General features: G+C 40.0%; 1 protein-coding gene across 1 annotated transcript in view; it reads left to right on the forward strand.

The window, feature by feature from the left end:
- The window catches only part of Myo31DF (Unconventional myosin ID), a 56,508-nt gene extending 31,891 nt beyond the window's left edge, over positions 1-24,617 (forward strand). The window contains exons 2-16 of the mRNA XM_088272460.1: positions 7,677-7,857; positions 8,931-9,052; positions 9,621-9,840; positions 11,018-11,218; positions 11,868-12,261; positions 12,840-12,997; positions 13,661-13,782; positions 14,753-14,903; positions 15,627-15,773; positions 17,072-17,298; positions 18,126-18,275; positions 19,190-19,387; positions 19,903-20,197; positions 21,410-21,564; positions 22,770-24,617. Coding sequence (XP_088128586.1) covers positions 7,677-7,857; positions 8,931-9,052; positions 9,621-9,840; positions 11,018-11,218; positions 11,868-12,261; positions 12,840-12,997; positions 13,661-13,782; positions 14,753-14,903; positions 15,627-15,773; positions 17,072-17,298; positions 18,126-18,275; positions 19,190-19,387; positions 19,903-20,197; positions 21,410-21,564; positions 22,770-22,938 — 2,890 coding nt within the window. The 3' untranslated portion in view covers positions 22,939-24,617. The remainder of the gene's footprint in view (positions 1-7,676; positions 7,858-8,930; positions 9,053-9,620; positions 9,841-11,017; positions 11,219-11,867; positions 12,262-12,839; positions 12,998-13,660; positions 13,783-14,752; positions 14,904-15,626; positions 15,774-17,071; positions 17,299-18,125; positions 18,276-19,189; positions 19,388-19,902; positions 20,198-21,409; positions 21,565-22,769) is intronic.
- The last annotated feature ends 351 nt before the right edge of the window (positions 24,618-24,968 follow it).

Here is a 24,968-nt window from a genome sequence, read left to right on the forward strand (position 1 = left end):
TTTACAACACTATTTTATGTGTATAAATATTAATTACATATTCTGGATTTCGCTCCATTTATGAGTTATTTACATATATCAATATTTTATTGATATTTCAACATAGTGATGAGTAATCGAGAAATGTTATATTCTCAATATTATTAATATTTAAAGCATTTACTTTAGGGTATGTATGAGGAGATGCATGAACGTGGAAGAGGCGAAGAATGTTTGCAAAGACAGAGTGGTGTGGCGTTCTATTCTCTCTGCCTACCCCTGCGGGGAAGCGGCCTGATGGTTAGTTAGTTAGTTAGTTACTTTGGGGTTAGTCATTTTTACTTTTATATTTTTTTTTACATTTTTTTTGTGTGAGTGACTCTGAAATCTAGCTACGGCTTATGCAACACCGTTAATCATGTCCCTACTCAGGCTTCAACTTTATAAGTTTCATAGCCTATGCCTACTTGTGAGTGGATTTACTCTTTATGTTTAAAGTTACTATAATTTCATGTAATTCATGAGTGAAAATTCTAGGCAAAAACACTCGCTTTTTACAAAAATGTTTGTATTATTAGTATATAATCTCACCGAGATTTTTATGTCTACCAGTTTTGCGACGTACCCGTCTCTTCGTCAGGACAATCACTACCACAGCATGCACACAATACTACCCTTCACTACCATAGCACTATTTACACATTTAAAACTACACTTGCGATTTTTGGTTGACGCGAAGACCAACATGCACTAGGGGTTGCAGCACAAACATGCATTAAGAGCCGAGGTCAAACATGCATTATTCGACTTTTAATGCATGTTTGTGCTGCAACCCCTAGTGCATGTTGGTCTTTGGGTCGACCAAAAAACCCCTAAAAAAAAAGTTAAACATTTTGTGTAGTTTTAAGTGTGTAGGATTTATGGTATTATACCAGGTTATTTATTTATTTTTATTCCAAACCTTGAAATGAAGTTTGCAGGGCGCTGAGGTCATATCGCTCACTCCTTTCAAGAACGAAATAAATAAAAAAAACTTGATTTTTCAGGAGAACATTTTTAAAGTTAAAAAATATAACACAATGTATTAAAAATAAATATCAAGCCAATTATTGAACTTTTTACTGTGCAACAGATATTTTTACGTAAAACCTGAAGGTTTTTTCTCCATCCAAATGAAATCAATACATTTTCTTTAAAATGCAAGAACAACATTTTCTGGCCTATAGCGGGTAAATATTAAGTTAAAAATATGCCTCTTTTGCTGGAATATAGTGCATTTTCTGTGCATTCCGAAAACACGCACAACTGAAAAATGACGATTTTTTATTTATGACGTTCTTGAAAGGAGTGAGCGATATGGCAATCATAAAATTCGTATTGAGCTTATTAACAAACGAGCTCACAGTTTGGTTTACAAAGTATAATAAATTGACAGCGCGTGCCTAAATCCTATTAGAGGGTATACAATATTAGCAGACAGTACAAAATGTATGATGGATATCGGATGTTTCGTTGGAGCCTCTATTCGCGGATCACCAATTTCCTCCAAAGCCTTGTACAACCCTAAACCCCGAAGGTAACTGCTGCCTTCCGAATGCGAGCCGATTTGCGGAAAGACCAACTACCAAGTTAGAATGTCTTACAACAAGAGATGTGATTATTTTATGTTTCTTTTGCGGTATTATAACCATTATTGATTTTTTTTTCAATTACAAAAATACATAATATTGCTATAATTGATATTTGAAGCACTAACTTTGTGATTTTCCATTTTATAATTAAAATATAACTTTATTTTAAAATCACTATAAATATTTTATTATAACTTAATTATAATGTCTACCGGTTTCGAAGCTAACCGATTCTTTATCAAGACTGATTAATACTAAAACTCTATCTACTAAACAATAATTAAAATATTTTGACGGTTGGGGAAAGAAGCTTAGGTAGATCTCAAGTGGCTTTATTTTTTTTATCGATTGGCAGTCACAGTCAAAAGGGATCAGAGATGATGAGTGATTGGAAACATATTTAATAACGGACTTTTAGCAATTTTTTTAAATGATTTAATTACATAATATTGCGCCTAAAGGGTGTAATGGATTGCCGTGTTATTCCATAAATATTTGTATATTTTAGAGCTTAAAAGGCAAAATAGAGGGTCGACAATGTGTGGGCAGAAAACAGATCTCCTGGCTCCGGAATATACGAGATTGAACGGGGATCAGGGCCGTCCAGGGGCTGTTTAGAGCTGCCCGAGACAAGGACAATTACTCTCAAGTGATGTCGACGTCAGGGAGACCTGATATGACACTCACAGAAGAAGAAGAGCTGTGCTTTTTTCTACGAAACTTACTACTACTACTACCATCACGCCGTTTCCCCGCAGGGGTAGGCAGAGAGGATGGAACGCCACACTCTTCTGTCCTGACATACACTCCTAGCCTCCTTCACATCCATACATCTAGTCATACATGCCCTCCGATTACGCAGACTTTTGACACCGCCAGATTTTAGGTTCTGATTAATCTGATCGTGCCAAGTCTTTTTCGGTCGTCCACGTTCTGTTTTCCCTCTCACATTCGCCACATATATTTTCTTAGTCATTCTCTCGCTATCCATTCGCTCCACATGTCCATACCACCGCAAAGAGCTCTTTCTAATTTTTTCAATTATTCCTCGTTCAGCCTTACATTCCTTTCTTATATCGTCGTTTTTAATTCTGTCATACAATGATTTTCCACACATTCGTCTGAGGGAGCGCATTTCAACAGCATTCACTCTGCTTTCATCCTTCCTTTGCCAGTTCCATGTTTCGCTTCCATACATTAGTGTCGGTACTAGCACGCCGTTGTGAACCGCTAGCTTGGCTTCCATGGACATATTCTTATTCCCAATCACTCTGTTAAAAGCACCATTTATTCTATTCCCTGCATTCACTCTTCTCTCAATATCCTTATCCACTTTTCCATCCCTTGTGAACATGCTTCCTAGATATAAAAATTCTTGCACCTGTTCTAGGGATTCATTGTGCACGATAATCTTGCATTCTGTCAAATCTTTCTCTCTTTCAAACACCATGACCTTTGACTTACCTTCATTCATTGCCAGATCATTTTCCATACATACATCGTACATTCTTGACACTATTAGTTGCAAGTCCTCCGCGCTGCTCGCTAGCAGTACGGCGTCATCCGCATACAGCAAGCAACTAACAGTTATATTCATCATTTTCGCTCCGACTCCCATACTTTCAATCTCTTTCATACAATGGTCCATATAGAGATTAAACAACCATGGTGACATTACACATCCCTGCTTTACGCCTTTGGATATTGCAAACCATGATGTAATGTCCCCATTCACTCTTATACTAGCTGTGCTGCCCTCGTAGAGGGAAGCAACTGCTTGTATAAGTTTATTGTCTACTCCATATTTTTCCAGCACGCTCCATAATTTTATCCTATCAACCTTATCATACGCTTTCTGCAAATCCACGAAAGCACAGAAGAGTTTCTGATTTTTAGCCAAAAACTTTTCCGTCAGCATTCGTAGTGCAAAAATTTGATCTGTGCAACCTCTTCCACTCATAAAAGCACCTTGCACATCCCAAATCCGTTCTTTCGTCACCATTCTAACTTTTTCAATTATAATCTTACTATAGAGTTTACCGACAGAGCTTAGCAGGCTTATCGCCCTATAATTCCCACACTCTGCGCGAGATCCCTTTCCCTTGAATAGAGGCATGATTACTGCCCTTCTCCAATCCAGAGGTGTGTATCCTTCCTCAAGACACAGGTTAAATAGTCTGTGAATCCATGTGAGGGTGGTCAGTCCACCACATTTTACAAACTCTATAGCAATATTATCATACCCAACAGCCTTACCGTTCCGCATTAATTTTAAGGCATTCGTTATTTCTGACATACTTATCTCACATACCATACCGTCACTCACCCTTGCCTCTATGGGTGTCTCGGTGGAGACATTGCCGTTACTTTCATAAATTTCCATAAAGTATTCTTTCCATCTTTCTTTCACTTCACTTTCATTCGTCAATATTTTTCCATCATTTGATTTGATAACTTTCATACCTCCATTTTCAGTCTCATTTTTTGCGTTCTTTACCTCTTTCCAGAAAAGCTTAATGTTTTCTTGAAAGTGGGTTGACATTTTCATACCTTCTTCTCTCTTTAGACGATCTTTCCGTTCTTTTACTCCCATTTTCACTTTTCTCTTACATTCTTTATACCGATCTTTCATTATTTTAAAAAGTTCACTCTTAACATCGTTAACTGCTAACATATTTAGCCAAGCATTCTTCTTCTCAGAGACAAGTCCTTTCATGCCCTCATCCCACCATGCATCTCCTTTTTTTCTACCTTGGATCGCAACTCCACATACACTCTTTGCTGACTCATACATACACGATTTGATGTGCTCCCAGGTATCGTCTACATTCATATCCATAATCCTTACATTCAATCTTTCATTCACTTCCCTTTCATACGACTTACTTACATTCTCGACTTGTAGTTTTTCAACTTTGACTCTAGATGAAACCGGAACAGTTTTGTTCCTGGACCGCCATCCACGGAACAGAATTACTCTCGATACGACGAGGAAATGGTCCGACTCCATTTCAGCCCCTCTAAATACTCTCGTATCGATTGTATTTCTCCTCAATCTCGAGTCAACAACAACATAATCGATTATGGTCCTTTCATTCCCTCTCTCCCACGTATACTGATGGATCCCCTTGTGATCGAAAAAAGTATTCGAAATAAAGAGGTTCCATTCCAGACACAACTCGAGCAGACTATTCCCATTACCATTCGTTCTGTTATCACCAAACATACCTAAGGCTGATTCGAAGCCATCCCTCCGAGTGCCTACCCATCCGTTAAAATCACCTGCTAGAATCACTCTTTCATTCGATCTTCTATTCGTCAGCACTTCTCTTACACTCTCCCAGAACTCTCGTTTCACATCCTCAGAAGATGAGTTCACAGGAGCATACCCTATTACGATAAGGATACTCGTGACTCCAATCTTGAAGGAGATCCACATGAGCCTGGCACTTATACATTTGTATTCTTTCATACACTCTACCATTCTTGGGGATAGTAGCGCCGCGACGCCCTGACTCGCCCGCTCTGTGTCCTGTACTCCAGACCACAGAACAAGCGTGTCATTATGCTCCAACGTGCCACTTCCCCTTTTCATGCATTCGCTTACACACACAATGTCTAGAGCTTTGCTCTTCATACTTTCGCACAACTCATTCATCTTCTTATCCATTCCTCCTCGGATATTCCAAGCGCCTATGCGGCATTCCATCCTCCTCTTTGCACCCCCGCGAGAGACGCTGCATAGTGGGTGGTGAGCCTCACTGCTACGTAACGGCATTCTCTCGCACAACTTTTATTATCCTATTTGCACATACTTAAACTTATAAATTCATTAATTATTTAATTATAGATACACTAATATACAAAGAACATGAACTAATATAAGCTTAAAATTATATCAAAAGTAACACTAAAAACAAAACTCAAATCATCCACTTATCCCTTAACACACTGTTTATAATATATTGTTTAAGTTTATGGTCTAGCCTAAAACGTTCACTGTTTATTTTCACTTTTTTGTTTATTTAATTTAATTTATGACGGTCATCAGCGGGGTAGGGGCGGGGGTGTGTTAAAATTATATCAAAAGTAACACTAAAAACAAAACTCAAATCATCCACTTATCCCTTAACACACTGTTTATAATATATTGTTTAAGTTTATGGTCTAGCCTAAAACGTTCACTGTTTATTTTCACTTTTTTGTTTATTTAATTTAATTTATGACGGTCATCAGCGGGGTAGGGGCGGGGGTGTGGGGAGGGGGTACGAAACTTTAGATGAAAAAATATCGCAATAATAATATTGGTTGGATAAATTATCCATAAATTATACAGCGCCATTTTCGTTACATACTATCTCAAAAATGATTTTTAACAATAAAACTAACTAACCATCACGCCGCTTCTCCGCAGGGGTAAGCAGAGAGAATAGATCACCACAACAATATGTCTTTGCAAACAATCTTCGCCTCTTCCACATTCATGCATCTCCTCATACATATCCGCCGATATTTTGACTCCTGACCTGACCATTTTCAAGGATTTGAAATACTTGGTCACGGCAAGTGTAGAAAAAACAAATTTACGAGGCGAATATGGTTAGTAATAGAAGCAGAGGAAGACCAAGGAAAACTTGGCATTATCAAGTATTTCAAACACTTAAAAGTGTCGGAAAAATCCGTGTGTATGTATGAGATGAATGAATGTGGAAGAGGCGAATATTGTGTGCAAAACAGATTGGTGTGGCGTTCTATTCTCACTGCCTATTCTCTCTGTGGTGGTAAGTTAGTTAGTAAGTTTGAAAATAAATCTTTGAAGAAAAGACACAATAAAATGAGATTATTTTGTCAAGGTCACGAAACTAGCCGTTTTATCGGAAGTCGTGATTCGGGCATTGCCGGCGACGCCATACACCGTCACACCAAGTTAGTGTCACGAAGCGCGGTGCAATCAATACACAATGCTGAACTGCGGACAGACGACCACCCTCTAGCCTCCGCTACCGCCATATCGATCCCTCGCTCCATCCACGCCACCGAATTACGTTTTTTAAGTTTTAAATTTAAGTTTTACTTAGTAAATACCCACTATTGCTTAAAATCTACTGTGACACGTGTTAGATGCGGAATGCATCCGAAACACGTGTCGCAATAGATAAATAATATTAATAATAATAATTTTGGATAATATTTTTGACATCTCAACATAGATGAAGAAGAATATGGAAGTCTGGGCATTTACGGGGCTTAGGACCGTCATAGTGGCTGTCGAACCAATTGATGAGAACAAGATGAGATAAGGCTTATTTTGCTGAGATTTACAATAATTTCAATCGTATTTTATATACTAGATGTATGGATGTAAAGGAAGCGCGGAGTGTATGTCAGGACAGAAGAATGTGGCATTACATCCTCTCTGCCTACTCCTGCGGGGAAACGGCGTGATGGTAGTAGTAGTAGTAAGAAAAGAGCATATAAAAACATGCGGTTATTCGAATATAACATCCTGTCAAAAAATTTAATAAATCGGTGAATGCGTTTGAGATTTTTAAGATTTTTTACAAATGAACATTTACATTTTTTCTTTTTTCTTGAATGTTTTTCGCAGATACTTTGTGGCACATTTTATAAACTGTATAAAATAAAATAACTTTGTTCCATTTGTAGCTCACAAGTTGTCGTCCGGAGTGGACGTATTTGCTGCGCAATGCTCAATAAAAGCAACATTTAGGACTTTTTTCCCTTTCTTTAAATCACATGTTTTTAAATCATATTTTCATATGGTGTACAGAGTGCGTGGAAGTTTTTGGTAAGGGAAGGGTAATTAACTATAACCTAACTATGAGTACCTATTTCAATGTTTTAGAATTAGTATATAAAATCTGATGATGACAAGGTTCTTGTCGAAACCGGTTGGAAAAAGTGTACCAATAAAAAGTGGTTAAAACAAAGTTGTTTTATTTTATAAATTTTAAATTTTTATTAATATACTCGTAGAAGCCAACATATATTGTATTTTCTTTTTGTGATGGATGTTTAAAAAATAAGAATGTCCTTTTTCCCCAGGTTCCAACACAACAAAATCTACACATACATCGGCGAGGTGCTGGTCTCCGTGAACCCCTACAAGACGCTGGACATCTATGGGGCCAACACCATGAGCCAGTACCGCGGCCGGGAGATGTTCGAGGTCACTCCGCACGTCTTCGCCGTGGCCGACGCCTGCCAGAGGGTCCTCAGGCAACAGGTGCTAATTACTATTATACATATCTGGACCCTTAATAGTTTATATAGTTTAGTTTGTCTCTTCTTCCAACCCCGAGGATTCCGGCGCCCCGGAAGGCCGCTGACGACCATTCACCGACTATACTCGGCGGAACTTGGAGACGCCGGACTGACCTGGGAGGAAGCCAAGGAGATGGTACGTGACAGACTGACTCGGAGACGCCTCGTGTTGGCCATATGCTCCGCCTAAGGAGCAAACATGAAAAGATATATAGAGATACAGTGAAACCTCTATCTATCGTTTTTAAAGGGACCTATGAAAATAAACTATGATTGCGGGAAAACAATGAATGCGGGATTAAGAGGTCAATAAGCAAGTAGATACGACCGAGGAAAGATACCGTCCTCCCAATCTGCATAACCATTCGTAGGCTAAAAATCTAAGAAGAATACAGGTTTCAGATGTAAATGTATTTATTTTAAAAAAATACAAACCTGAATAGAATTTAAAAAAATACTAAAGTTTATTGATCAAAATATGTTTTCTAATTGTTTTATTTTCGTAAGTCAATAGTTTATTTTCGGCTTTGCATATAGTATTTTTTTCAGCATCGGTTATTGAATGTGCGTTGTAGAAAGTTTTCTTTCAAAGAGTGTGCACGCTTCTGGAAATGCAGGTACAGGCAACGGCTCCTTTTCATCAATATCGACCTCTCCTGCTATCGGTTACACAAGCTTTCGATAGTTTCTATCCCATACGTTGCCGTTGAATGTAACAAAATTGAAAAGAATGTAAAAAAACAGACAAAATGTATCAAATATGCAGCTTAATTCGAACGATAAATGTGGTAAATGGTGATAGAGAAACGATCGATGCGGTTTAATTTTGTATGAAATTAATTCGGGATAGAAGAAATAAACGACACATCCGGGAAAACGATTATTCGAGGAAGGATAGAGGTTTCACTGTATATAAATGGTTTAACCTCATCAGACCCAAAAGAGTTCCAACTCTCGAGAATGGCCCTACCTACTGGTCTGAAAGCTAAATCAGAATTGCAATATGTTATTTAGTAATCTGTTTCTACTTTGCAGAGTAAAGATACCTGCATTTTAATCAGTGGAGAATCCGGCGCAGGGAAAACTGAAGCATCCAAATTTATTATGAAATACATTGCCGCCAACACAACGCAAGTTCATAGGGAATATATAGACAGGTAATTTAAAAAAAAACTTACTAACTAACCCTCACGCCACTTCACAGCAGGGGTGGGCAGAGAAAATAAAACGCCACACCAATCTGTCTGCACACAATCTTCGCCTCTTCCACAGTCATACATATTCTCATACATACACTCTGATTATTCCGACTCCTAACCTGACCACTACAAGTATTTGAAATACTCGATCAGGCTAAGTTTTCTGTCTTCCTCTGCTTCTATTATCAACCACATTCGCCCCATAAATTTGTTCAACTATCCTTTTTTCACTCATTCAATTCACAAGCCCAAACTACCATATTTCAACATACCTTTCTCAATTTTATTGATAATGCTTATAGAGATAAAGCATTGCATTCTTTCCTTATATCACCATTCCATCATACAATGTTTTGCCGCACATTCGTCTAGGAGAACGCATTTTGACTGCGTTAAGTCTACTTTCATCCTCCTTGCCTACTCCACTCTTCACTTCCTTACATTAGAAAACAAAAGTTATAAATTCTATCGACTTGACTGTTTTTTTTTTACTTAAATATTTATATGATAATGTTTTTCATTACAGGGTTAAAAATGTACTTATCCAATCGAATGCCATTTTGGAAACATTTGGAAATGCTAAGACGAACCGCAACGACAACTCATCGCGCTTCGGTAAATACATGGACATCCACTTCGACTACAAGGGAGACCCCATCGGAGGCCACATCAGCAACTATCTCCTGGAGAAGTCCAGGGTCATGAGCCAACAGGCCGGAGAGAGGAACTTCCATTCCTTCTATCAGGTAAAGCACCGTCATTTTCCATCTCTGTCATATCACTCACTCCTTTCAAGAACGTCATAAATCAAAAATCGACAATTTTCTACTAAATATTTTTCAAATGGAGAAAAAACCTTCAGATTTTACCTAAAAATATCTGTTGCACAGTAAAAAGTTCAATTAGTGGCTTGATATTTATTATTAATACATTGTATTATATTTTTAAATTTTAAAAACATTCTCCTGAAAAATCAAGTTTTTTGATTTATGACGTTTTTGAAAGGAGTGAGTGATATATCATGGCATAAGTATAGTCCATCACATTATTCTTTAACCATATCCGCCCCCTATGTGGAGCATATAGAGTCCACAAACATGTCCACAAACTGTCTCCATGATCTTCTGTTGGCTGCCAGCTCCCTTGCATCCTCCCAATCCAGGTACGCGTCCCGAAGTTCAGACAAGAGCTGCCGACGAATTGTCAGCAGTGGTCGTCCTGGGCGGCGCGAACCTGATGCCTTGTAAAAGAGGCAAGCTTGATTAAGGCTCTCAGGAGGTATGCGAAGTACATGGCCAAGCCAACTGAATAGCCTTTTCTTGGCGACAGTTGTGACCAAGATTTGCGTCCTACGCCTCATCTCTTCATTCCTCACAAAATCAAACCACCGTACGCCTAAAATTCTTTGCAGACACCGATTCTCAAAGCTAAGTACATGGCTGCTCTGGGCCCTTGTAAAGTGCCATGTTTCACAGCCGCATAAGAGAAGGCGTATAGTCCAATGTTTTAAGCATTCTTTTAAGCATTCTATTTGCTTACTTTTGGTAGAGCGCGAGAGATGCCAAAAAACATTGTACAGATCGGAATCAGGTTTGCGGTTACTTTTGATTAGTATAGAATACTAATTAGTTTACTAATTACGGTCCGGGTTGATGAAAAAACGGCTTGACAACAATGTGTTAATAATTTTAACCCACTTCATCTTGAATTTGTTGTTCAAGAATCTTGATACTCTTCAAATTCCGACTGGAAATGTTGCGCAAGTGATGATTATTAGTTGTTGGCAAATTGCTGTACAACAATGAGCCCGTCAGTGTACTAAATTATTAATGCTTGCGTATAGCGATTAATTGGAATGCGAATCAACGGCTTTAATGTTTGGAGCTTATTTTGAGTCTAATGAGAGAATATTTCTAATTTCAGATGCTGGGAGGATGTTCCGATGCGCAGTGCAAAGGCTGGGGCCTGTCCAAGGGACAGCAGTACCGCCTGATGGGCCCCGAGAAGCCGACCAGCTCCGACTGCAAGCTCTTCTCGGCCACCAATTCCTCCTTCTCCTCTCTCGGCTTCTCCCAGCAGCAGCTCTCCGACGTGTGGACCATCGTGGCCGCCGTCATCCTATTGGTAAGGCCACCGCATAACCAACATATCAGAGACTGCTTAAATTGCCAAATTGCCAGCGTAGAAAAGAAGTAGCACCTTTATCTCATCTACTTATTATTATTTTTTTTTTCATTTATGTACCTACATTATAATTCTAACTAACTATCTAACCAACCATCACGCCGCTTACCGCAGGGGTAGGCAGAGAGAATAGCCACACCACTCTGTCCTTGCAAACATTCTTCGCCTCTTCCACGTTCATGCATCCCCTCATACATACCTTAACCAGAGCACTTTCAAGTATTTGGCATACTTGATCGTGCCAAGTTTTTACATTATAATTCTCACCATATTACGTAAAAAACATAAGTCATTCTTTATGCACACACATACACATACATACACACATACATATACACACATGCTTGCATATGGACAGGTAGATAACATAATAAGTGGACATAACCGAGAATTACACCAGAAGTAGTATTTCTTCTTAAAGGCACCCTTACCGATGTGAAAAAGGTCGTTATGCAAGGAGATACAGTTGAGCAGGGATACTGCCCTCCCAATTGGCATTTCCATTGGCAGGTTGGGTCTACCGATTAAGTGACAAAACAATCTTCTCTACGGGTATAAGCCTCACTCATGTTGTGTTTGCTATTTACAGGGCGAGTTGACCTTTTCTCCGGGCAACAGCGAGTCGGATCTCAAGGTAGGGGGTCCGCTGGGCCCGTGCTGCCGCGCGCTGGGGGTCCCGGAGGCGGCGCTGAAGGCCGCGCTGGTGGGGCGCGTGCTCTCGGCCGGCGGGGAGCTGGTGAGCAAGGAGCACAGCGTGACGGACGCGGGCTACACGCGCGACGCGCTCACCAAGGCCGTGTACGACCGCCTCTTCACGTGGATCGTGACCCGCATCAACATGGCCATCGAGGTGCCCAAGAGCTCCTACAAAAACCTGCTCATCGGGGTTCTGGATATCTACGGATTTGAAATATTTGAGACCAACAGCTTCGAGCAGTTCTGCATCAACTATTGCAACGAAAAGCTCCAGCAGTTGTTCATTGGTGAGCGTTTGTGTCCATTTATGACGTAACTTGGGGTTCGAATTACGGGTAGCACACTGTCACAAACTGTGTGCCCAACCCAAGTTCAGCATTAAAGGAGTCACAGACTGTGTGCCAACTGTGGGTAAAGAGTTGACAGCGACCATCAATATCTATATTCGTGTACGGCAAGTTGTATTAATACCTTAAGGACTGATTCCGGGCTAGAGCAGAAATTTGATCCAACCGCACTACCGTGGATTTATAAGTACATATTCATAAAGTATATATAACTCAATCCTATCTTTTGAGTAAAGCAAAACATGTGTTCATTCGGAAATAAATTTATACCACTTTGATCGGGACCAGTCCTTAACAGTTGGATCAACTTTCCACGCAAGCGCAAGAACGGTTATTGAGGTGTTAGGATGGTTCGGGCATGCGGAATGAATGAATCAGGAAAGAATAGCAAAACGCATTCATGATGAAGAGATGTGGCAAGATACATACGAGGAGACTTATGTGATGTAAGGATAAAGAGGTTTGCCATTCTATTCAACTAAGTAATTTAAGAGTTAGAAAGTGTGTTTTGCTTGCAGAATTGGTGTTACGGCAGGAGCAGGAGGAATACCAGCGCGAGGGGATCCAGTGGACCCCAGTGCAGTACTTCAACAACCGGGTCATCTGTGAACTAGTCGATGCTCCTCACAAGGGCATTATTTCCATCATGGATGAAGCCTGCCTCAACCCGACGCAGGTCAATATTTGATAATACATACTTGAACAACTACTCGATCTCATGAACACTGTTACAGAAGGCAGATATCGAAGATCTATTGAAGAAAATTTCGAGAATTTTTAGAAGAGAATTTCAACCCTTTGTGTTTCATGATGATTTGACAAACCAACAAAAAGAGAATCGGCACCTAATGAAAAGTAAACGAATCCTTTGATTAGTTTCAACACAATCACGGAGCTTCAAAGAGGACAGTAGTGACATTTCCACTATGTGGCAAAATAAAAATAAAATATCTATGATTTAAAACGTTTATATTCTTGATAACCATAATATTTTTATTATATTAGATTGAAAACAATAAAACGAGAGAGAAAATTAGACAAAACAATGTTTGCACTTACGTAATTAAAATCTGTATATTTACATAATTCATCTAAATTTTAAAATATGGTATTGTCATAAATATCTAAATGATATTTGAATTCAGTAAAAAGCTTGACATGAAGTGAGTTCCGGGACCTTTTTTGTTTAAAAAAAAAAGCCCTGATTATAAGTGCACGCATGGCGGGCATTGTCAAGGGCTGTGTGTGCCAACTGCAGGTTAAGAGTTGAAAAATTCCGTTAACCATTTAAAAATCGCACACTGGGCGCAATTTTAAATCATGTTATTTTGTTTGGTAGGTATCTGATGAAGTTCTCCTGGAAGCTCTGGACTCCCGGCTGGCTCAGCACGCTCACTACACCTCCCGCCAGTTGCTCCCCACCGACAAGGCGCTCAAGCACCGGGAACACTTTAGAATTACGTAAGTCTTTCTTGGATATAGATTGTTGATGGGTGCCTTGCTAGCTAATAGACCACACTCCTTGCGGAAGCCAAAGAGGTGAATAGCGCGTGTAGAATTGCGACACGAAATATTAGAGGACGTATGGGATGATGATGTATAATAAAATAACAACTGCCGTAGAACGCGGCTACTTGAACTTTGATGTGTTACTTGAGTCCAGTACAGAAAAAAATTTAAATCTGTATTTGGTCTACAATAATGAACGTATTGACATGATTCACTGTTTCCCTGACAGGTGACACTTCGATCGATACCACGATCTAAATATTTTTTTGTATTGGGCTCAAGTAACACATCAAAGCTCAAGTGGCCCCGTTCTACGGTATTTTGTTTTTTTCCACATTTCTTTCAATTACATTATTTATTTTGACATCTCCACACAGATGAAGAAGAATATGTCATTTACAGGGCTCACTTTTTATTATTTTTCTATTTATAGGTTTGGTTAAGTGATCACTTTACACACATGTAACTAATTATCCGCCACCGCAGTGTGATGGTCAGCACGCTTGGCTATCGTTCTGTAGTCCCGGGTTCGATTCCCAGGGGGGAGTTAATAAATATTGTGATTTTTTCACTCTAATATTTATTCAACATAACCCTAGAATAGTACCTGAAGCTGAGAGCTGATCACCTTTCCTTCATGTGTTAACAGTCAAAATAACACTGAGTTTATATAATGTAGTGCCCTATGCACCATTGGGGTGTGATTAAGGGTTTGAAGAAATATAACTGATGAACTATTATGGAAAGAATACAGGTGAGGAGAAATGAACGAATGTAAAAGAGGCGTGTTTGCAAAGACAGAGCAGTGTGGAGTTCCATCCTCTATGCCTAACCCTGCGGGGGAGCGGAGTAATGATTAGTTAGTAAGTTGTATTAACGATGATCAGGTATGAAAATGCAATCCGGTTTTGGTTATTTGTAGGCACTATGCGGGCGATGTGACGTACAGCATTAAGGGCTTCATGGACAAGAACAAGGATGCTTTGTGGCAGGACCTGAAGAGGCTGCTGCACTCCTCCACCAACCAGAGTCTCCAGGACATGTGGCCGGAAGGAGCCACGCACATCCAACAGGTAACTTCACTCAAAGAATCATCTCCGGTAAAGGCCTCAGATGAATAAGGTTTGAGGGACGAAACTCGGGAAATTATTATTTTGTTCAAACTAACTAACCATCACGCCGCTTCTCCCCAGGGGTAGGCAGAGAGAATCGAACACCACACCACTCTGTCTTTGCAAACATTCTTCGCCTCTTCTACATTCATGCATCTCCTCATACATACCCGACGATTATTACGACTCCTGACCCGGCGCTTTCAAGTATTTGATATACCTGATTGTGCCTCGTTTTCCTCGGTCTTCCTCTGCTTCTTTTTACAACTACATTCGCCTTATAAATTTGTTTAACCGTTCTTTCCTCGCCCATACATTCCACATGTCCATTGTTCAACTTTTTCAAAAAGTGCCAGGTGGTATTAGTAAGGTGTTCCCTGGAGGGCATAACATTTTAAAAAAGTAAAACGTAACAAGATAATTTTTTTTAAATATATATTTAAAGGATATTATGAAGGCGCGTCACCTCTGTGGTGTAATGGTTAGCGTGTTTAGCTTCCGTGCTAGAAGTCCCAGGTTCGATTCCCAGGGGGGGGTGAAAATAAATATTAGTGATTTTACACTAATTTTGATTTAATATTACCCTGAATGATCACCTTGTCTTCATGTAAGTAACAATCAAGCTTTGTGATTATCAAATATTGAATAAACTTGATATAAATGTTTGACGTTGTTTGTTTTTAGACTTCAAAGCGACCCCCGTCAGCCGCTTCTCTCTTCCGCGGTTCCATGTCAGCGCTGGTGACGGACCTGCAAACCAAGGAGCCTTTCTACGTTCGCTGCGTCAAACCGAACCCTATTCAGAGCCCCGCCATATGGGACAGACAACTGGTGAGTGCGTAGTGCTAGCGAGCTAAGCTAGCCTGAACACCTTTGTTTCACCCGATTTCTTCAAACCGAAGGGTGGAGACTGATTGGAGCATTTCATCGTAACATAACGTCGTAATATTGCTTGCGGCGAGCATCAGCGAGGATCCAAAACTATGGATGGAGCGCTCCGTTCGCTGTACTGACTGCCTGAATGCTCGCATCGTAACATGTTACGTTACGACGAAATGCTTTGGTCAGTCTTCACCCTTAAAGTGTATCCTAACAGTGTATACTGCCTATTAAAAGTGGAAGAAACTATAATTCTGTACTTTAATTAGTTTGTCTTAATTTACTCCCTCCATAGATTCCACTAAGTTGACTAACGGCTCCCTACAGTATCCGAAAACTTCCCGTAAAACCTAAGGCCTGTTGTACCGTAAGACTTGTTGATGACAGTAAACAGTCTGGCTTCTCCTGAGAAGTTTTATGCAGTTTCCTCCCAACAATGAGCAAATGCCGAAAAGTTCCTGATTGGCATACACTAGTTTATTCCTCCTTTCTCAACACAGATTGAAATAAAACATGTTTTCTAACTAGAAGAAACAAAAATCCAAAAAATAATCCGTAATAAAATAGCCTTCTACGTAATAAGCAAGGCAAATAATAAATGAAACTTTACAAAAAATCTTCCCACAACCTAATGTGTAGTGCCTTGGAAAAGAGACAGCTTACATGGTATGTAATAGGTATTAAATGAGGCGTTGCTGTCATGCTGGAGTTTTTTTTGCAGAAATTTACGTGTCAGTTGTTATTACCCCGAGAGATATCTCTTCGTATCATAATTATCCCGAGAGATGTCTCTGCATGTTCCAATATTTGTACTGTCAATATCGCTTAATCCTGGTATACACCAGCACATGCATAATACATACTCACACATGCATAGTACATAAGTAGTATGCATAAATACATGAATGACTGACATTCTGAGCACAGAAACATTAAAAGTATGGGCGCATTTACCACATAGCAGATTATTAACAAATTGTTGCAGTTTTTTTCATCAACCACGGCCCTATTTAATATACAAATCACAAGTAACCGCAGATCCAACATTGATCTGTACAATGTTTGTTGGCATCTTGGGCTCTGCAAAGTAAGTAAATAGAACGCTTATAAGCTTCTACCGCTCTCTACCAACAGCATGTTGAAGACACTGTTAAGCGTTTCCCGCAAACAATGTGTTAGGACTCCCAGGTCACTTGCGAGTATGTGTCCTTTCACAGTGAATTTTCTTATCCACATGTTCACATTGATAGGTGGCTCACCAAGTGGCCTACCTAGGTCTGGTGGAGAATGTGCGAGTGCGGCGCGCCGGGTTTGCCAACCGCCAGCGCTACGACCGCTTCCTGAAGCGCTACAAGATGCTGTCCCAGTTCACGTGGCCCAATTTCCGGCAGGGCAGCGACCGCGAGGGCGTCATGGTGCTCCTGCGTGACCGCAACATCACCGACGTGCAGTACGGCCACACCAAGCTCTTCATTAGGTGAGGATGACTCTAATGTGTAAAGGCAGCTAGCTGTAACTCAAGTTGCGGCTGTTTGGCGTAACACAGCTTTAAGCATTCTTATAACTGGCCTCTATCATATACAATCACAGATTTTGCTCTATCTCTTTCCTTCACCGAGATATTCATTATCCAAATAGCCGCAAAATTGTATTAATTTGATACACGTTTTGCCAAAAAGCATCATTTGAAGTTAACTACAAACTCGTTTATCTTAAAACTTCAGTTTTTAACTTGCAGCAATTTGGCTTTGCACATTAGGACTCGCACCCACTACTCACTATACCAATAATGAAGCATATCCCACGAGTGTTGAATTTTTTTTTATTATTTATTTATTCAATTGTGGACCGCTGGTGAGGGGATTTGATAAAATTATGTACATATTGTTAAGACCTCTACAAAGAGATTGGTTTATAACATTCATATAAAAACATTGGATAATTCCTTCTTTTCTACCTGTCAAATGAGGCTGGCGCAGAAGGTAAAAATACCCTTCCCGTTCTTTAACATCAATCGACCGAACGGGTAGAAATACCTTTCCCGTCTAAAGTGTGTTAAGAGGTCAAGGGATCTTGAATCCTTTGTATCACTACAACCATATTAGGTCTACTGTGACCTCCCTCTGTGTCATAGCTCACTCTCAAGACCTACGTGAGTCATGTAACTAACGACCTGTCTTGGTGTTAGGAGTCCAGTAGAGGCCCTACCAGGATGTGATTTGGATTGTGTGCAATTCTAGAGAATGTGAATCGGTGTCTCATTATCTTGTTGTGTGTTGAGTTTACCTAATTGTGACATTTCAGGAGCGCCAAGACTCTGCACGCACTGGAAGCAGCTCGCGCTGCCTTGCTGCCCAGTATAGTGATCCTGCTGCAGAAGCAGTGGCGCGGCTACCTGGCGAGGATGCGCTACAAGAGACTCAAGGCGGCAATGGTCATCGTACGAGCATGGAGGTAACACATTCATCTTTGTCTTCTACTCCCTCCACTTACCTCACTGTATAAAGGAGTTGTTTATAACCGGTCAGCGGTGACATATTGCATTGTTATGTAGTAAAAGTGTGTTAATTGGAAAATACAGCAACAAAAGTTGTAAAGTATTTTAAATGAACAAATTTTTTAAATATACGTTTCTGACTCAATTTTTGATATGCACAATTTTTCAGATAATTAAAATTTTCAACTAATTAACCATTACTCCGTTTCACCGCAGGCATAGGCAGTGAGAATAGAATACCACACAACTGCTTTTGCAAACATTCTTCGCCTCTTGCACATTCGTTCATGTTTTCATACATACCCGCCGATTATTCCAATTCCTGACCTGTTCACACCTGAGCGTTCGAAGCACTTGATCATGACACATTTTCCTCAGTCTTCTTCTGTTCCTCCAACTGCATTCGCCACATATATTTGTCCTCCCTTAAATATCTGTTCCACATGTCCAAACCATCTCAACACACCATTCTAAATTTCATCAATAATCTCTTATCAATATCTCAGCTTTGCATTTCCTTATTTCACAACATCTATCCTGATGGCATTTTAACAGCATTCAGTTTACTTTAATCCTTCTTTTGCAGTGAATGAAATCGCAATTTGATAACATTTTGAATTTTCGTATTTAATATGAAGAATTTTTGGAATCAATGAGCTTTTAGTGTTCATAACCAAATTTATGTGTAACAATATAACGGAGTATTGGAAATGCAACAGTTTGTCTTAGGCAGTGTGAATTGTGCAAATTGGCGAGTCATCGTCTCGTATAGACCAGCCCGGGGTACGCATCTCTGTATGCATCTCTCCTCATCTTGGATAATTGATATATTGCATTGCGCATAGTGTTATCATTGACTCGTCGTTTACAGGAACCACAAGAGAAGGCAGTACATTGCGGAGCTGCAAAGAAAGGTGCGCGGCAGCCGCAACGGGGCCCTTCCCCCCTCGGCGTGGCCCTCCCCCGCCCCCCGCGGGGTCCCCGTGCCGCTCCTGCAGGCCGCGCACCGGCGCTGGCGCGCGTGGCTGCTGCTCAAGCCCGTTCCCAGAGACCAGTGGCCGCAACTCAAGTAACTATGGCTTCTCTGTGTGCCTCTCCTAACCGCATTCCTGGATCTGATACTGAAGCATTTAGGCTGACACCTGACAGACCTCTCTTGCAAAGCAATTATAAATTATAAAAAAAATGTGAAACAAACTCGTATCCCGAGTTTCTGCATCTCCAATATTTTCACTGTCAATATCATACACCAGCATATGCATACTACTCACATACCCAACACCACATTTCAAATGCGTCAATTTTTCTCCTTTCTGCTGCTTTTATGGTCCATGTTTCAGCGGCATAGAGAAAAACAGAGTGGACCAAACTCCTGACGAGCTTTATATCTTAAGTCATTACTTTACGATGTGAGTACATTACAGCGAGCCGAGCTGCTCACCGCTCGTTCCGAGTGGTTCATCCCAAGTCGGATGCTTGCTGCGAATGTTACGTTACAACCAAATGCTCCGGTCAGTCCCCACCTTAAGACAAAGGAGCTGATTAGAGCGCTGCATCAGAAAGTACAGGTTTATCTCGTGTCAGGATGAAGATCGCGGCGGCCGGCTGCCTGAAGGGGCGCCGGGCGGAGTGGGGGGCGCAGCGCCCGTGGCAGGGCGACTACCTGTCCCAGGGGAGCTACAACCCGGCGAGCGCGGCCTACTCGCGCGCGCTGGCGGCGCTCAAGCCCGCCGCGCGACCGCTCTTCTCCTGCCGCCTCTACAAGGTCAACCGCTTCAACAAGGTCGCCGAGCGCTGCCTGCTGGTCACGCCCGAGCACCTCTACAAGCTGGACCCCAAGACTTTCAAGCCCATGAAGAAGCCGCTGCTCATATCAGAGGTACAACTCAAATCTACTAGAGAGAATGTTTCTCATATTGAACACCAACTTATTTTACATCCTAGGAATCTCTCATGTATATTTATGCACTTTTACTTAAAAGGCCTCTTGTCAACTTACAATTTTCAACCACAGATGATTCTTTTTCAAAATAAATAAAATTTTATAATAATCATAGGTACAATGATGTTACATAGTGAGCCAAGTACCAAACTTCCATATTTCCATCTCAATACAGTTCTTAATTTCTCAAAATATATATTATCTGTATCGGAACACAGACGAAGTGATTATTTTTATACAAAATGTATGTGAAAGTTCCATCCCAGAGCTTACGACCTGGCACTGGCTGGATTAAATGATCAATTTATACATTGCGCAACTCCCTCTATTTAAATACCTATAATATATACCTCCTAAGAATAATTTGAACGCATTCAATTTATTCAATATTCAATGTAACTTCTTCAGTCTTCTTCTTGTATCTAGTATTAAACAGAGGTCTCCCTCTTGGACTTCCACAGTTGTCTGTTGGACGCGACTCTCTTCCAGTGCAGGCCCACCAATTTTTGTCATTGGACTATCTCGTTTTTGACCTGCCCACGCTTCAGTGTCCTGTTCTAGGCATGCAGTTATGCACCGTTTTCATACATCTATCCTCAGACATACATGCCACATGACCTGCCCAGTTCCACTTTTGTTCCGCGATTCTTTGAGCCACATCTGTTGCACATCTTTTCCCTTATCTAAACATTAATTTTTCGGTCCCTCAGGGATATATTTAGCATTCTTCTTTCCATTTCTGTTTGTGTTACTCACATAACTAAGAATGACAATTTTTTCATGGCTATATGAAATAAGCTTTGTGAATAGGTGTCTGCGAGCAATTTTATGCGTGCGGTGGTTTGACTTTGTGAGGAATGAGGAGATAAGGCGTAGGACGTAGCAAATCTTGGTCACAACTGTCGTCACGAAAAGGCGATTCATCATCAAGCTTGACTCTTTTACAAGGCATCAAGTTCGCGAAACCCAGGACGACCACTGCTGACAATTCGTTGGCAGTTCTCGTCAAAACTTCGGGACGCGGATCTGACTTGGGAGGATGCAAAGGACCTTGGAAAGCTTAGAGACAGTTTGTGGACTCCATATGGTCCACATAGGGAGAGGATATGGTTTAATATATGAAATAATTTATGCGTATTTTATGTCCAGTTGGGAGTGATCCGAGTGATGAGTGGCAGCGCCCAGCTGGTGGTGCTAGGGGTGCCGGCCTCCAACAACGACCTGGTGGTGGCGCTCATCCCGCCCGGCGCGGGCCAGGACCTGGTGGGGGAGCTCGTAGGAGTGGTCGCCAACAGGTACCACATGTGAGTACACTTCCCAGACTCGCGTCTCCCAGACATACTTGGCTATAATGCTATAGTGATCTATTAACCCTTTCCTTACGGCGCTAAAAACTTCTGCATGCACCGGTGATGTGTATTTTGTACATCGTATGAAAATGTGGTTTGAAAACGGGAAAAATACTAATATTCTTAAATGTTCCTTTTATTGAGCATAGCTGAAGTTGAAATGTAACAATTTTGAAATGTTAGCTCTGGTAAGTATCTAAAAAAGGGGAAAAAAATACCTTGCAAGTACCGCAATAGCTGACGTAGCGACACGACCGACGCGTAAGACGATCTGCGCACTACTGGCGCAGTGAACACGCTTCGACATGCGCGTAACGACATGCGAAACGTTTGTGTATTACTGATTTTATCCCCGATTTATTCACAAATTATTTATTTCCGCCACTGCAAATAAATAACTTTATATTATAATACTTTCATGTAATACATAATTACATTACGGAAAAATACAAAAATTCTGAGCCCATATCTATAGTATTTTATATTGATATTCTCATTTTAAAAGTCGAGTTGTAGTAAATACATATCACCGAAAGGAGAAGGTTAATAGTAATCAATAGTGGAAACTAGAAGGAACATGTATTTAATTATGTATTTTTTTTTTAAATTTCATTCTTATTTATTCAGTTTTTATTTTATTTTATGTACATAACAATTTACATCATATATTGCATAAAACTTATATATATTATAAGTTATTACATATGCAGACACCCACATACACATATACGTATACATACATACATGCCTGTGTATGGACAGGTAGATAAGATAATCAGATAAAAAATAGCAACTGGACATAACCCAGAATTACACCAGAAGTAATATTTGACAAATAGTATAATCATTTTTCCTGAGAATATGCCGCCCATTAGCTTACATGTTCCTGATAATTACCCAAGAAGGCCATAGAATACTGCACGCAATAAGCGCAGATTGAAATTGAAGTTTCTGTTACTAAGGAGGTCGAAGATCTTGAAGAAGCAGTTTGTCGCTATTTCTATCCTGACTGATCTCTCGGGATGGTCCCACTGGTCATCGAACCAACAACTCGGGTATTTTTGTTGATATACCCTTTCTAATGTTCTTGTTCTGAGGAGGAAAGAGCAATCGGTCGATTAAGGATCATTTTTAATGTTTTTCCACGCTTTTTGTTGCAGGTTGCGTGGTTCGGATTTGTCAGTAGAGGTAGAAGTGGGAGAGACGACTCGCTGCATGTTGGGGGGCAAGGCGCGCCCCCTGCAGCTGGCGCAGGGCGCCGGCGGCCCGGGGCCCTTCTCGCACACACACAACACCATCAACCACCATCCCAACGCTGTCCGCGTATAGGCGCGACCTGCTCTGCTGCACTGAAGCGAAAGGAGCTAGACTTGTAGTCATCGAGGCTTCGTTATTTATGTTACAACAAATAGACATACTTAATATGTTAATATATCATTCAGGGCAGTTCTCCGTTTGGTACCCCTTCGACTCCCTGTCCCAGACTAACCGGATTAGCTCCAGGATTCCAGTCCTAACATGTACATTCCGAAACCGAGACAGTATCTTTCAGCCAATGCCTTCTTTCAATGTCTTCCTTACAATTATGCCTATGAAGCAATTTTACTGTGATCGCTAATTTCCATTGAAGCCAGCCTTTTGGAGCCTTTTCGCCGTCAAGTAATTCCAAGCGTTTCATTTCATTTCCACATTTCCAATTCCACAATATCATTATGCTGAAACCGGTTTCAGCATCATATTTTATATATATTCCATAGTAAACATCAAAATGTAACTATTTTTATATCCTATAATAAAGTAATGTTAAGATAAGACTATTGGAAAGCCACTTTTCTCTTTGAATGTATCAGATATCCGATATAATTTCTTTGCTAAGCAAAAACTGTAAAATCTGAACCCATCAAAATATTACTAAATATCAGTTAATTCTTCTGCACTTCGTATGGCAGTAATAGGTTCCCACGGTATCTGGAAAAAGCCTAAAGAAAATACATACAGCGATGCCTCGCATGACAAACGCTGCGCTCAACAAACTTCTTGTTAGTCCCCATTCTTTGAGACAATCTAATAAGTTAGGAGGCTTTCTAAGATTCGGAGCTACTGCGGATGGCTTATCTATTAGCCTGTTTTTAATGCACATCCTAGCCGTAAGTAGGACAATCCATGGCTAGTTCCTCGAGCATCTTATCTGTCATCATAGATTATGATGTGAATAGACAAACAACAAAACAAGGTCCTAATTAAAGCAGATTTAACTGCACTGCCGATACAAATGTACGTGACGTGATGACCCATTATATAATGGAAGTATACTAGCCCAAATGCAATAAGCCATATCCCGTATATTCAGGTACAAAAAAAATTACCCGCAACTACAGAAACATTTGTGATACGTCAAATTGTTCCTTCTCACCCTACGCATACAAATACATCATATGGCATGTTCAGTATTTCGAGGTCAATATCGCTGGCTAGCTCATTTGCAGAATATGTCTGGATTATGTCGATCGATACATTCAATTCAAAATATATTTGTAAAAATATACAATTTACAACAAAAAATCCGGCGTCATTTTATGTTGAGAACCTCTAACTTGCTTGTGATATAAAAAAGGTAACATATGGGTCTATTCTTTAAAAATATTGCCTACTACATTGTAAATAAAATGTTATGAAAAAAAAACCCAAGGATTTTTTTACCTACTTTTTTAATAATAACCCAAATGTAGGGCGATTAAAATGACTAAAATGCAATATTTTACAAGGGCAACATCAAATGTAAATGTCAAATATATATCCGGAGTGCCTACGGAATTGGCGTGTGTGTGATATGACATGTCTTAGTAACAGGCTCAAGGTATTGCCTTGATCCATTGTCTTTGTATAAATGATGAGTAAGAGTATTTTTGTATTGCTGTATCAAAATTTGTTTTATATTTTTGTATCTCTTTATAAAACTCTTATAAAATGTCACTACCTCATTTTATTATGGGTCATCAAAATAAAAATATTTCCTAGAATGCTTTAAAAGCATTTCAACATTTATCTTTCTTAATTGTATTTTGCTTATTAAACAAAAAACATGTAGCTCGCCTGAATTTTATTACCGTGGGAATGGAATTTAGATGTGTCAAGGAATGAAATGTCAAGGAAAAAAATGGTGTCGCCATATGCATCATCACATCGCTGAACAGGTACTTTTTTGAATTATTATGGATGTAAAATAGTATGTATAATAATTTTATCTATTGATTTTTAATTTGGCAAAATGGTATACCTGCCCTTATACGATTATAATAATGATTGATACTTTATAAATATTGAAAAAAGAATTGTTTGTTTTATACATAGTGTGATTT

Source organism: Brachycentrus maculatus, unplaced genomic scaffold, assembly GCF_059751285.1.
Source record: "Brachycentrus maculatus isolate JH-2025_06_01 unplaced genomic scaffold, ASM5975128v1 h1tg000498l, whole genome shotgun sequence".
Classification (NCBI taxonomy): domain Eukaryota; kingdom Metazoa; phylum Arthropoda; class Insecta; order Trichoptera; family Brachycentridae; genus Brachycentrus; species Brachycentrus maculatus.